A 12,743-nucleotide genomic window follows, 5' to 3' on the forward strand; every position below is an offset into this window, starting at 1 on the left:
TATTTAAGGGGAAAAAAAGTTAAACAATGTGTATTTTGTTCTGTTCAGTGTAGTTTGTTATGTTAATGGAAAAGAGCAGAAATACTATGCTGTTGCTAGGCTGTCCAAAACAGATTTAATATAGTTAATGGTTTGAGTGTTCAGTATGAGATATGGTCCGGTGAAGTATTAACATGGAATAATGAAATGAAAATTTAAAAAATGGAAGTGGGATTCTATTTTTTTGTGCGCGGTATTATTGTAGAATGAGGCTTTTAAACATTTTCCTGCTTAAAAGTGTGTTTCAGTGATATTTTGTAAATTCTTATGTGGATATTAGAGCATTTATTATATGTGTGCAATAGCTGGGGCTCTCTAAACATTTCCATAACAAACTTCTCTGTCTCCTAGGGCTTAATAACTTGCCCATAAAAACATGCCTTGGGCATAAGAAATGTACTGGTCTGTCAGAAAGCTTGTATTTTAAAAATTATAGAATCATAGAATAGTTTAGGTTGGAAGGGACCTTAAAGTTCATCTAGTTCCAACCCCCCTGCATGGGCAGGGACACTTCTCACTAGACCAGGTTGCTCTGAGCCCAATCCAACCTGGTTTTGAATATTGCCAGGGTGGGGGGCATGCAATCTGGGCAACATACTCCAGTGTCCTACTACCCTTATGTGAAGAATTTCTTCCTAATGTCTAACCTAAATCTACCCTCTTCCAGTTTAAAACTATTATCCCTTTTCCTGTCAATACAAGACCTTGTAAAAAGCCCCTCCCCAGCTTTCCTGTAGGCCTTTTCAAGGCCTGGAAGGCTGCTATAATGTCTCCCTGGAGCCTTCTCTTCTCTAGGCTGAACAACCTTAGATCTCTCAGCCTGTCTTCATAGAAGAAGAGGTGCTCCAGCCCTTTGATGATCTTTATGGCCCTCTGGACTTGTTCCAACAGCTCCACATCCTTCTTATGTTGGGGGAGACCATCCAACCGATTCCTTACCCACTGAATGGTCCATCCATTGAATACCTATCTGTGCAATTTAGGATGTTGAACACTTTGCACAGTTGCTCTTCCCTAGTACACCATTGTAAAAGGCAATGAATTTTTCAGGCACAATTTGTCCTTGGTGAAACCATGTTGGTTGCCAGCAGTCATCTCCTCATGATTTAAAGAGAGAGATTTAGAAGGAAACTGAAGAGTAAGTGTGCTGTACCTAACTCATCTCTGATAAAAGAGTGATTGATATGTTATTTAATAAATTTTTAAAAAATCCACTTAACTAGACAAGCTAGTGTTGACCTAATCTTTCTAGTATTCTTAAGTTCTGATATTTTGCTTTAAATCTATACCTACATGAAGTGTTCAGACTCATAGTGTAGATAAAGTGTTAGGTTCTTATTTTCAGCTACATCAGTTTGAGGAATCACCTCGCTTCTTTAGGTTTCTTTTTGCTAAAAGTGGACAAAGGTGTTTTGTCATTAAATGTGTTTTCTTAGTCTCCAGTAATTTCAGTTATTTCTTTCTGCAAAGCCTCCCTTTAACCTACACATTTCCTAAAGAGTAGTGTACAAGCAAGGCACATTGCTCCTAGGCCTGTGAAGAAAGCAGGAGGATTATGCTTCTGTGGATTACCTCATTCTTTGATGTAAGTGTCTACACAATAGCTACTGTATCGAGGCTATTAAATAGAGTACTATTTAACAATTCCTTAGTTGTTTTGCTGGCACACCTGAGGGGAAAAAAGTGTTGCAATAAACAGAAGAAAAGATATTTGGAAAGGAAATTAATGTTGAGTTTTAGCACACCTGTTACATATAAATCCATGTAACAGTGTCTTTTAACAGTGTTGATATGCAGACCTGCAAAATAGGATTTTCTGTTAAGAGAAGATACCTATAAAAGTCTGTGTTAAATAATTATTTTACTGTAAAATCTGTCTTTGCTTCACTGGCATTTTACTGAAAACCAGGGTGGGTCAGAGCTTCATACTTCATTTTCATATTAAAATTTTCAAAATAAACATTCAGTTTATTTTCCTGATATTTTCTTTCATCTGGAATTGGAGAAATAAGCTTAAGGATTGTCTGTATTTTTACTGGCTATGCATTCACCCCAATGATTTTTCTGCTGCAGAATAACCTCAGTGTTGCTTGTGGGATGTTTGCCCCTGAAGCAGAACTGCTTGTGCAGATCTGCTTTCCACGCAAAAAATAAGTCAGCACTATATAAAAAACATCAACATATCAGCGTTTGTATTACTGTGGTGCTACCTGTGCAGTTTCAGTAGTTCAAAGCATCTTTGGCATGATGAGGTCCGTTGTTGCCTGTCAAAAATGTGGGCCCATAACATGCTGTAGGTATTGTACACTAGAGGGCTTTTTCCTTTTTTTCCACCAACAAAAAAAGCAGCTGGGTTGTGCTAAATGAGACCTCCAGACTTTTGCTTATCTTGGTGAGGCATTCCTTTATTTAAAATGTTGGACTTTGATGAAATATAGGAAAAAAGAGCAGTGAAATAGGGTACATTCTGACTTACTATACATACTATGAGGTCTTTATTTAAAAATAAAACCTGCTGTGGAGGTGCTTGCTTCTTTTAGCAATGTGTCTTCTGACCAAGGTAAATGTCACAAGTCTGGATTCAGTAGATCTTCTCTTACATGTTTGTTAGCTTTGAGATTCTTTAGGAAAAGTTCAAATTGATACTTTTTTTTTGACATTTACGTATATATGTATATTAATATGCAGGTAACCAAAATATTTGCAGTATGGTCTGAAGTAACAATATCTAAATTTAGTGAAACGTTTTGGTGTTTGCTAACTAGATTATGGTTTAGAATCAGTTGGGTTTCATATAATACTGAGTGTGTTTGTGGCGTTTTACAGTAAAATTAGAAATGAATATTGGGTATTGTGGAAGACAGACATTTAGTAGGTATAAATCTTGTATTTTTGTTCAAGGTTTGACCTTAGATGAATACATAGACATGAAGATAGATAGTCTGCAGTTTTATTTTTGTCTTTGCTGGATAAAAACTGAAATCCCTCAGTGACATTTCCCCTAGGAAGCTGTGTGAAGTTAATAGAGGGACCTAGTTCCTTGAAGATACGCTTAAGAGAAAATAGAGTTGAAAAACAGCTAATAGTGTGAGCAATATTTGCAAATGCATTTTTAGCTATTGTAAATTAAGACTTGATTTCCAGAAGTGGAGTGAGTCTGAAGAAATAATATGTGAGAGTCCCAATTTCTTGAATATCTCTTTTTCTTATATTTCAGCTATATTACTGAGATGTAGAAAGGAATTAGCTTCTAATGAGGAAGTAGTTGAATGAAATCTGAAAAAAATGGCATACATATATTTAATTACATACATATACTTATTTTTCTACTTTAATACTTGTTTTTTATTCATTGACTAGCACTCTTAACAATGCTGAAGATTTCAGGTGTGTTCTGCAGATCAGCTAACCTTCTTGTATTTACCAGGCATAAAATGCTACCATTGTATTATCTACTGCAGTTCCACAAACTTTAGAAGAATAACCAAGTAACTTATTTATCTGTTTTCTTCACAGGGACATCAGAGATGGCTTCAGAAGAAAAAGCTTCTATCCTTCTCATTATATGAGAGAGCGATCCCCTCATAAGAGGGACTCTCCTTTCTTCAGGGAATCACCAGGGAGCCGAAGGGATTCTCCACACAGCAGATCTGGCTCTAGTGTTAGCAGCAGGAGCTACTCTCCTGAAAGAAACAAAGGCTATCCTTTCCACCAGTCCCAGCACAGCAGAAGCATGTCATCTTTACATAAAAGAAATATTTCTTCACAGCAAGGTAATGCTGGACAAATGTTGATAACTGTTAGTGAGGTGAAACTGCAACTTGCTGTATAGCCCTTTTTCTTTACATTGCTGCCTTTTACAATGAGAGATCTAGACATTTTGTATCAATTATGTGTTTTCTGCTCTTGGCTGTTTCATTGTACTCTCTGTTCCCTTACGTATTTCATGTGGGAGATTGCAGGTGTTATTTCAGTAGCACTTTAGGCTGACTGTAGGAGTTTCAACTGCACAGCTTTTTCTGGTATCTTATGTTATTTTCCCTTCACTATCAACTGCTTCTGTTACTTCTCTATGTTCATCATTGGATTCTCTTACAAGAAACTTTGCTGTCATCTGTAGGAGATAAAGACTTTTCTTCTGCAACCAGGGGAAAAGAGGGATTTAAAAAAATTGAGAGATGAAATTACATACTGGTATTTGTAACATTTTCTGAAGATGTTCTTAGAACTGTATTCTTAGAGTTTTGAAACTGGTTAGCTTTTAGCAATTTCATTTCATCCTCAGATTCTCTCAAATCTTGCTTTGCACAAAGAAATGTGAAACTTAACACAGTTAAGTCTATACTGTGTATGTTCTGACTTTTAAAAACAGGAATCAAATGAGTTATCTGTTTTGAAAATATTTCAGGTTTTCCTATTCAAATGATTTGGAAAAAAAAGGCGAAATTGCTCTTTTTTAGTATACTACACTGCTGTTTGTATGCTTATGTAACTGAAACTGATTTGATTTCTCTTTCTTAAAATGCTTTCTGTTGAACTATACAAATCTACTGTTCATTTTGGCAGCTTTAAAAAAATTAATTAGATAATTTTTTGTTCACTGTTAGGCATATTATGTGTTTCTAAAGTGGCACACCAGACCATTATGTAGCAATTCTTGCAAAAAAAATAACTTGTTACATTTATTTAACTTTGTTTAAATATGGAGGAATCATTCCACTCCTTGTAGAACACAAATTACCTTTCTAGCTTATCATTGCAGTTCTTCTATTTTGTAGCAATATTCAGTGAATATGAATTCCTGTAAGTGTAGGAGAGGAAGATAAAAACATTATATTCAACTAAATCTGTAGAAGTGATAGATGTGCAGATCATAATTACCAGGAAGAGGAAACCTTGTAAGAAACCGTATAAAATTTTTGAATGTTCAGGTATCTCCTAAAATCGAGCCACCTTGTATCACACTTGTAGTATGTTGGCAGAACTACTTGAGCAGTAATGGAGGTAGCAAAGTAGAAGCATCTTCACAAACCAGAAAAGATGTTGGTAAAGAGAGGAAGTTCCATTTAGGTCTGTGGCTTTGGGGATTCTTTTTCCAATTGCATGGTTAAACACCTCTCCCCATCACCTTTAAATCAGTTTTAAGAGACTAGATGGCTTGTACACTGGTTTATTTCTTTGTAACTGACTGTTCCCTGGAAAACAGTACTACTAAACGGTTTTTCTAGATGACTGAATTAAAATGGCCTAATTGCAAGGTCTAAATGGTTTGAATAATACTTGTAGAATCATGTTTTAGTATGATTTGGCCAAGCTGAGTTCATGTATTACCTATTTAAAGGAAACATGAAGTGGGACCTATCTTATATGTCAGCAGTGCATATTAGTCTATACTTAAATGGATTTACAACATGCAAAGTACATACTATTTCATGCAGAACTTCTAATATGACACCTTTTAAATACTGTTGAAAATCAGGCAGTCTGAATTGGTTTGGCCTGGTGACTTGCAATGAGAGACCAATCACCCGTGCTCTACAGCTCTCCATAAATTAGGATAAATACAGGATTTGAACAGAGATACCTGGGGAGCACATTAAGAAGCTTGGTAAAGGGAGAAGAAGGGCTCATGAGGAAGGACAGGCATTCAGCTGTGGTGGGAGAGCATCAAGAGAAGGAGGATGGTATTCTTTCACCAGATTAGTCCATGTAGAGTGATATGCTAACAAGATGCAAAAAGGCAAGTAAGGGTGCTTGGAAAGTGTCATGTTCAATTATAGGTAGGACTTATATGTTCAAAATATCCACATACATTCAGAAAAAAATGGCCCAAATAACGTCTCTAAATTAAATGGTGATTTCTTTCACTGCCTAATTTTGAATTATTTACTGATGCTTCTATCAGTTTATTTCATCTATTCAAGTACAAACCTATAATCCACTTAATTGAGACAGTCTTTAAAGAATCCAGTGTGATGAAGGAGGCATGTGAAGGGCAGAGTTAAGAGTCATCTGTAAATTTAAAAGGAGGTAGCTTATCCACACTGTTCTTTGGAGCGTGTGACAGGTGCAGGACATGGTTATTTCTATCTTCATTTTTTTGTTTTGTAATATACTTTGTATTTATAAGAACTTTTAATTTTTCACATTTTTTCTTTTTGCTATTTCTTTTCATTGTCAAAAAGCTTTTTTTGTTAAAATAATTCTTCAGTCATCTTTTGTTTCATGGCTATTTGAAATTCTTAAATAAGGCTGCTTGCTATGTTTTTAAATATGATCTCCATTTTACATCATCTTCAAATAGAAAGTTAAAGTGCAATTTGGAATGTTTGCTTTTGCCAGAGTAACTTCCCCAGCTATTTTCAGTAGCATTTTTGAAAGAACCATCAGTAGCTGTGAAGATTTTTACATGGATTAGCAAGCCTTCAACATCATAGTGGTAACTCAGTTGCTTCTAACAGTGTGCAGAGGTGAGCAGGTGTTTGATCTTTACTTTATATTAAGTCAACACTATGTGTATGGTATGAAAATGTGGGGAAAGAGTAGAAAACCAACTTTTCAAATAACTCTTAAACATTTTATTTTTTTTAAAGTATGCATTTTGCATAGATTTTTCCTTACATTTTTGTATAGGTAATGGTATTTTAAAATACACAGCAAAATGTTGTGGCATTATGTAAAAAAAGGCAGTAGGTCAGCTGTTAATAGTAAGATGCCATGCTTGCTCTTTATTGCTTCAACTCATTACAATAAAGCCATATTTGTTTATAGTTTTACTAAAATAATTTATATCTTAATTTTCATAAGTATTAATAGACTTTTAAATTAATCACTTGCTTAATTGTATTGATATAAATTCAATGGAAGCCAAGGTAAGTCTATATAATTTTCCATTTGTGAACAGTCAGCTGTTTTGCAGGGAGTGTGAATAGTCTAGTTAATTTAGGGCTACTGACAACACATTTGCTTTTTATATTTACTTTTGACAGATCCCTTAGATGTAATCCATGAATCACAGGTTGAAAACTAGTAGTTTACAATGCAACCAGATCTGCTTCTATAGGCTGCCTATAACCAGTCTGTGGCAAGGCTATGCACAGCCTGTGATTAACACATGTGAATTTAAATTGTCATTTTGCCAATTTTAACCCTTACAAGAAAAACACTGATAACATAAAGAGCATTTAACCTGTGCTTGGCACAGTACAGGACTGTTTCTTATGGCAGGGCTTTTCAACATACTGTGGCCTGTTAATCCAGTTCCTACCCAGCCTAGTTTCCTGGAGTAATTGCCTGATGTCTGATATTTCACACATTTATATTAATACAGGAATATTAAAAAGTAAATGCACACCATCCTGCCAAGCCATATTGGTGCACCCTTCTAGTTCAAGTGCGAAAAAAAAGACAGTGGATTTTCCTAAATTTGTGAAATCATATGGCAATGTCATAGATCTCTCTTCGTAAACAGAAGAAAGTATTATCAACCTTTATAAGATGCTGGAGCAGTTTTTTCTAAGCACATAAATGTATTTGGAATGTCTATCTTTAATATAATTTTACAGTTGTTGTTGTTTTTTTTTCCAAATTGTAGGTAAAGAAAGGGGATCAGCTCAATCACTGAAAACATCAAGAGATGCATCACCTTCAGGCTCCATAATAGTACTGTCATCAAAGGTGAATTATCTTTTCAAGTACTTCTCATCACAGTTTCAGATTGCTCATTGTTGTTGGATTTTTTTCCTCAGTTGGAAGGAGATACAGTATGGAGCTGTTAAGGAGATACTCTATGGAGCATCTTGAGTTGCACAGCAGTCCAGCAGAGGATAGATAGGTTTCCCTTATCTGGCAGGAAGGTGCTGATAATGCTGTGTATCTAATGATGATATCAACAAAGCTTTTTGTTCTGTATCAACTGTCATTTTAGGAGAAAAGGCAGTTTTGTATATATTTAAAATTGCCATTTTCCAAAGTTCAGAGGGTGCTAGAAAAGGAATGGCAAGGAGAAATACAGGGAAGAAAATTTTAGTAGCAACAGATCAATTGGACAAGCGCATTCTTGCACTGAACTCCATCCTTCAGTGATTCCTAAGCTGTGACTACTAGTGTGGTGAAGTGCCTGACTGACTGGGAAGATAATGTGAATAGCAGTGTTGACTTGGAAGAAGGGCTGCTCAAGGATGTGGCAAGAATGATGGTGTTTACTTGGGAAGGAAGTCACACTGGAAGATGGTTTGGTAAATTCCAGTTTGTATTCTAAAAGATGCTGTTTAATTTCACATAAAAAATATCTTCTAGGCTGAGCACCAGCTACCTAATCTTACTAATTAGTTAAACAAACAAGCTAATAAGCACTAATGAACAATCAGCGTTCAGTAATGTTCTGGGTGTTCTGTGACAGGAAAAATATTTTCACATCCTAGACTGAGTGCCTGTAAATTATATTTGAGGTTAAAATGATCACTTCCACTGAAGTATTTTCACTGAAGTGCTGAGAAATACTTTAATGAGAAATAAAGAAACAATGCATTATATTGTTCTAAGTGAATAAGGTCCTATTAAAAATCAGCATTTGCCCTAAGTAGCATGTTGTACTAGCCTGGTTCTTGAGGTCTTTTTAATAAAATCAGTGGAATGCTTAAGCAAATTAAAAAAAATATTAAAAATTGGAAGAAAGAAAGGTGCTTTTTGTTGTGAGAAGGTGAGACTGAAAGAAATAATTAGTTGGGGAAAAAAATCAAGGCTTTGGTTGTGCTATGTCATTCTAAGTACTTATCCCTTATGCAGCTCTTTTAGAACTGCTGTGCTAGGCAGTAGCTAATTGCCAAGTCCTTAAGGGGGAGGCAGACAATGTGTTCTCAGCAATGTAAATAACAAAAACAAGATAAAAGCTGTAATGTACAAGTTACACTGATTCGGATTATAAAATAAACTTTATAATTAGCTCACTTATTTTGATTACAGACTCAGAATACTATATCTTAATTCCAAATCCTTGCTTAATACAAGCCTGTGAGAAAAAGGAGGCATTGCAAAAATCTCTTTTGTATTAATACGCAGTGTGAGCTTGAACTATAAAGTATTCTTTAAATGTCAGGTCTGATCTATGCTGTATTGGGTTTTTTTGCCAGCTGTTCACATATATCTGCTGGCATTGGATATCCACTTGATGTCAGCTACACAAAATGAAACTTTGTTTGATGAAAATAATTTCCCCAGACAACTACTGGCTATGCATCAGCTGCAGAAATTGAAGTACTTCCTTGAAGTCTGAAATCTGCTTCTAAATGTACTGTTGTGTCAGTAGAGCCATTTGGGGTGATAGGTGAATTACAATGACCAGTTAAGTTATAGAACTGCTTCACTGACATACAAGTATCAACTGAAGAAGTTGTGGCAAAATGTGATAAACGCTCTAGACCCAGGGTCTTACAATCTACTTAGACTTGAGAAATGAGTTATATACTTTTATTTTATAGATTAAAAGAGAAGATTTTAAATGCTCTAAGCTATAATTTAGCTTTGAAATACATAAAAAGGTACATGCTTCTGCAGCAATATCAGATTTTCACAGTAGTAACTATTTGCAAATCTAAAAAGGTGTTCTTATCTGTCTTATAATTAATTTTTTACATATACGTGCATGTGAATTAATACATGTTGGTGTTATCTGATCTTAACCACCTGTTTAATTGACTACAGCATAAAATATTTGGTGTTTTTCTTTGATAGCTGTCTCGACTGCAAGCCTTGGAGGCTATAGCCAACATAATTAGAGCAGAAAGCAGATTTGTGAGACAGGGAAAGCTTCCCAGCAAAGATAGCAGAAAACTGTCAGGGTTTTGCTGTTATTATCTTATGGATAAGGTAAAAATAGAAAAAAAAAACCAACACACCTCTGTTTTCTTTGGGGGGAATGATTGGTTGTTTTTTGCAAGATACACTAGCTTCTTCATTTCTTACAAGTTTGCAGCCTATGTATGTTACTATTCTTCAGTTGTAGTGTACTTATGGAAATACTATTACTTTATTATAAAAAATGCACCTAGGGCTTTTTAATACATACTTATCGATGTGAGACCTGTAGAATTAAATCTAGTGAGATTAAATTAAACAGATTCTTTTTGCTGTACTACAGTAGATACTAGAGTGGTTAGTTTCTGTTTATGGCTTGTGGAAATACTCTAAGTTATGTGAAATTATATTTGTCTTCTTTTCGTGCAAAGTTGACTGTTGGTAACAAAGATACTGGTCTTTTCTTTTGTTAGTATTGGCATGAGCTACATTTGAGGAAAGGATGAGATTCATCCACAATGTAAGATTTTTTGGCAGCTAGGGAAAAGACATGCTAAAGGCAAAAGTCAGCCATATTATAGGGATTAAAAACATGGGGGTAAAATCTTGGCAGCAGATAGTTTGTAGTGAGGGTAGTGTAAGAATAATGGTTTAGTTTGGAAAGGTGACCTGGGCTAATTATTCTGTGAATTATATTACCCCTTTCTTAAGAAGCCTCTTTGTACCCTATGCGTATTGAATTTTGTCACCTCCTGACTTTGCTGGTTACGACTCTGTAATTTACAATGCTGGAAAGAGGTATTTGTATTGCAATGTTGTGTTTCTCTTCTGGTGTCCGGTAAAGGTGATGTCTTTATGACACAGAATCCTGAAAGGAATCTGTGAATTGTATACTTGTGCCATACCACAGCAAAGAGAGATGTTTGAATAATATTTTACTTAAGCACAAAAGGTCTGAAGATGAATCAGTCTTAGTACAAGTCACAGTATTTGGTTCCTCTGTCCATTTATGTAATTTGGAATGAACCAACAACAAGAGGGAGGAGTGTTGGGTTTTTTGTTTGCTTTTTTGTTTTTCCATTTATTTGTTAAAATGGAACAGATGTTGGATAGAAATTGTGACCATCTTTTTATGGCAATAGGATTGTGTAGCTTTTTTAATTACTTACCTTAGTGTTGCAGTAATTAATACTACAGTTGTATAGATTATTGGATGGATGCTTCTATGCATACAATTAATTCAATTTAAATACCTACACAGTGGTAACAAGATTTGTAAAGCTAGCTGTTCCTAAAATCGTTTTGGTATATGGGTATTTGTCATTGTCTGTTTATTTCTCTGCTAGTAGAAAGCAAATCATATTCTCAGAGAGAAGTAATTTAAATAATATTATTTATATTAATATTTCCATCTAAAAGGTTAATTAAAGGCTATAAAGCCATGATAGACTCTATTATAAATTATAAGTGTTCCCCTCCAGGTAAAAAATATTGAATTTTAATGGAAGCAGCTCTGATAATTTAAAGTAGATATACAATACTTTTTGTCCCTAATCAGCTGAGGTTTTATACACAGTATTTAGTAGTTTTGTTTAAATTTGTTACAACCTTTTATGCCTGAAAATCAGATTGAATTATTAAATCACTCCATACTTGTATCTGTTTTCTTAGTCCGCATTTGATCCATGTCTCTTTAAACTCAATTGGTTTCAAATAATTTTTCTGTTATTTCTGTCCCGTGAATTTAATAAAACTGATTCTGAAAGTATGGTGCTTTTTTAAACATTTTTTCTGAACTTAGTTGATTTATCTTTTTTCTCTTGTTTTCTTTTTTTTGCTTTGCTCTTTCCAAAAAAATGAAATAGCTTCAACTTTCTTATTTCCTATTTTTAAACATTTCTGAGATCTGAGTAGCTGTTTATTTTCGTTTTGAAGATGTTTTGCTATGTGTAAATATGTTTCATGTTAAAAAACCTTGACTGTGTTTTTGTACAGGCCTTGGAAAAGAGCAGCAGACTATCAGAAAAGGAACTTACTGAAGCAGCAATCAAGTGGGCAGCTGAAAAGGCAGAGAAGGCCAATGAAAGCAATTTACCTGATGTATCAGAGTATGATGTAAGACAAGGAGTATTAATCAATTTATTTTAAAGCATTGCAACAATAGGCTGTTGTTTTTCTCTACTCTCCTGAAAATCACATTTTAAAACTTAGACCTGAATTTGTCTCCTGTGCTATTAAATGTTTGTTGAAAGGGGGGGAGAGGAAAACTAAAGCCTTGTGACTTATTTATTCAAACGCATAAAAAGAGTAGGTTTTCTTAGTGTAATCTGAATTCATGTTAAGCTACCATGGACAAAATAAGGCTCCAGCTCTCTCAGAGATTTTCCAGACAACTCTTGCACTAGTCTAAGTGTGTGTGCCTACTGAACTCCTTAAAATTAGCAGAGGACTTCTGAGTCGAAATATGAGCGTACATGTAATAATAATTAAAAGAGAAACTCTGGTTTACTGAGTTCAATTTCATGCCGTGGCAGCCTCCCATGTCATGTGTTCCTTTTCAGAAAATAGTCCTCCTCTGTATTAAAAATTAAGCTTTTCCCGTGGTACTGCAGTGAGTAGGGTTTTTTTGTGTGTTTCTGTTTTCTTTTTTCCCCAGAAACTTTTATTTAATTAAAAATCAGCATTAATTAATTGCCAGTGTATACCCATCTGTTTTTGCCCCTCCTTGTATTCTACCCCTTAAGGTAATGAAGTGTGCTTGTATCTCACACTTGGTCTAGGTTAAGGAAATAAGCTCACTGGACCAATATTTATCTGAACTTTATAAGTCCTGTCTGTTGATGATGGCTGGGTGCATCTTGATAATGGACAGGAAGATCCTGTTAGACAAATAAACTGTCCATTTCCCT

At 34.9% G+C, this 12,743-nt stretch overlaps 1 protein-coding gene across 1 annotated transcript in view; it reads left to right on the forward strand.

The window, feature by feature from the left end:
- The window catches only part of PPHLN1 (periphilin 1), a 63,313-nt gene that overhangs the window by 18,472 nt on the left and 32,098 nt on the right, over positions 1 to 12,743 (forward strand). The window contains exons 4-6 of the mRNA XM_010006280.1: positions 3,556 to 3,812; positions 7,634 to 7,716; positions 11,830 to 11,949. Of these exons, the coding sequence (XP_010004582.1) occupies positions 3,556 to 3,812; positions 7,634 to 7,716; positions 11,830 to 11,949 (460 nt within the window). The remainder of the gene's footprint in view (positions 1 to 3,555; positions 3,813 to 7,633; positions 7,717 to 11,829; positions 11,950 to 12,743) is intronic.

The sequence above is a fragment of the Chaetura pelagica genome, unplaced genomic scaffold, assembly GCF_000747805.2.
Source record: "Chaetura pelagica isolate M959 unplaced genomic scaffold, ChaPel_1.0 scaffold108, whole genome shotgun sequence".
NCBI classification, from domain to species: Eukaryota; Metazoa; Chordata; class Aves; order Apodiformes; family Apodidae; genus Chaetura; species Chaetura pelagica.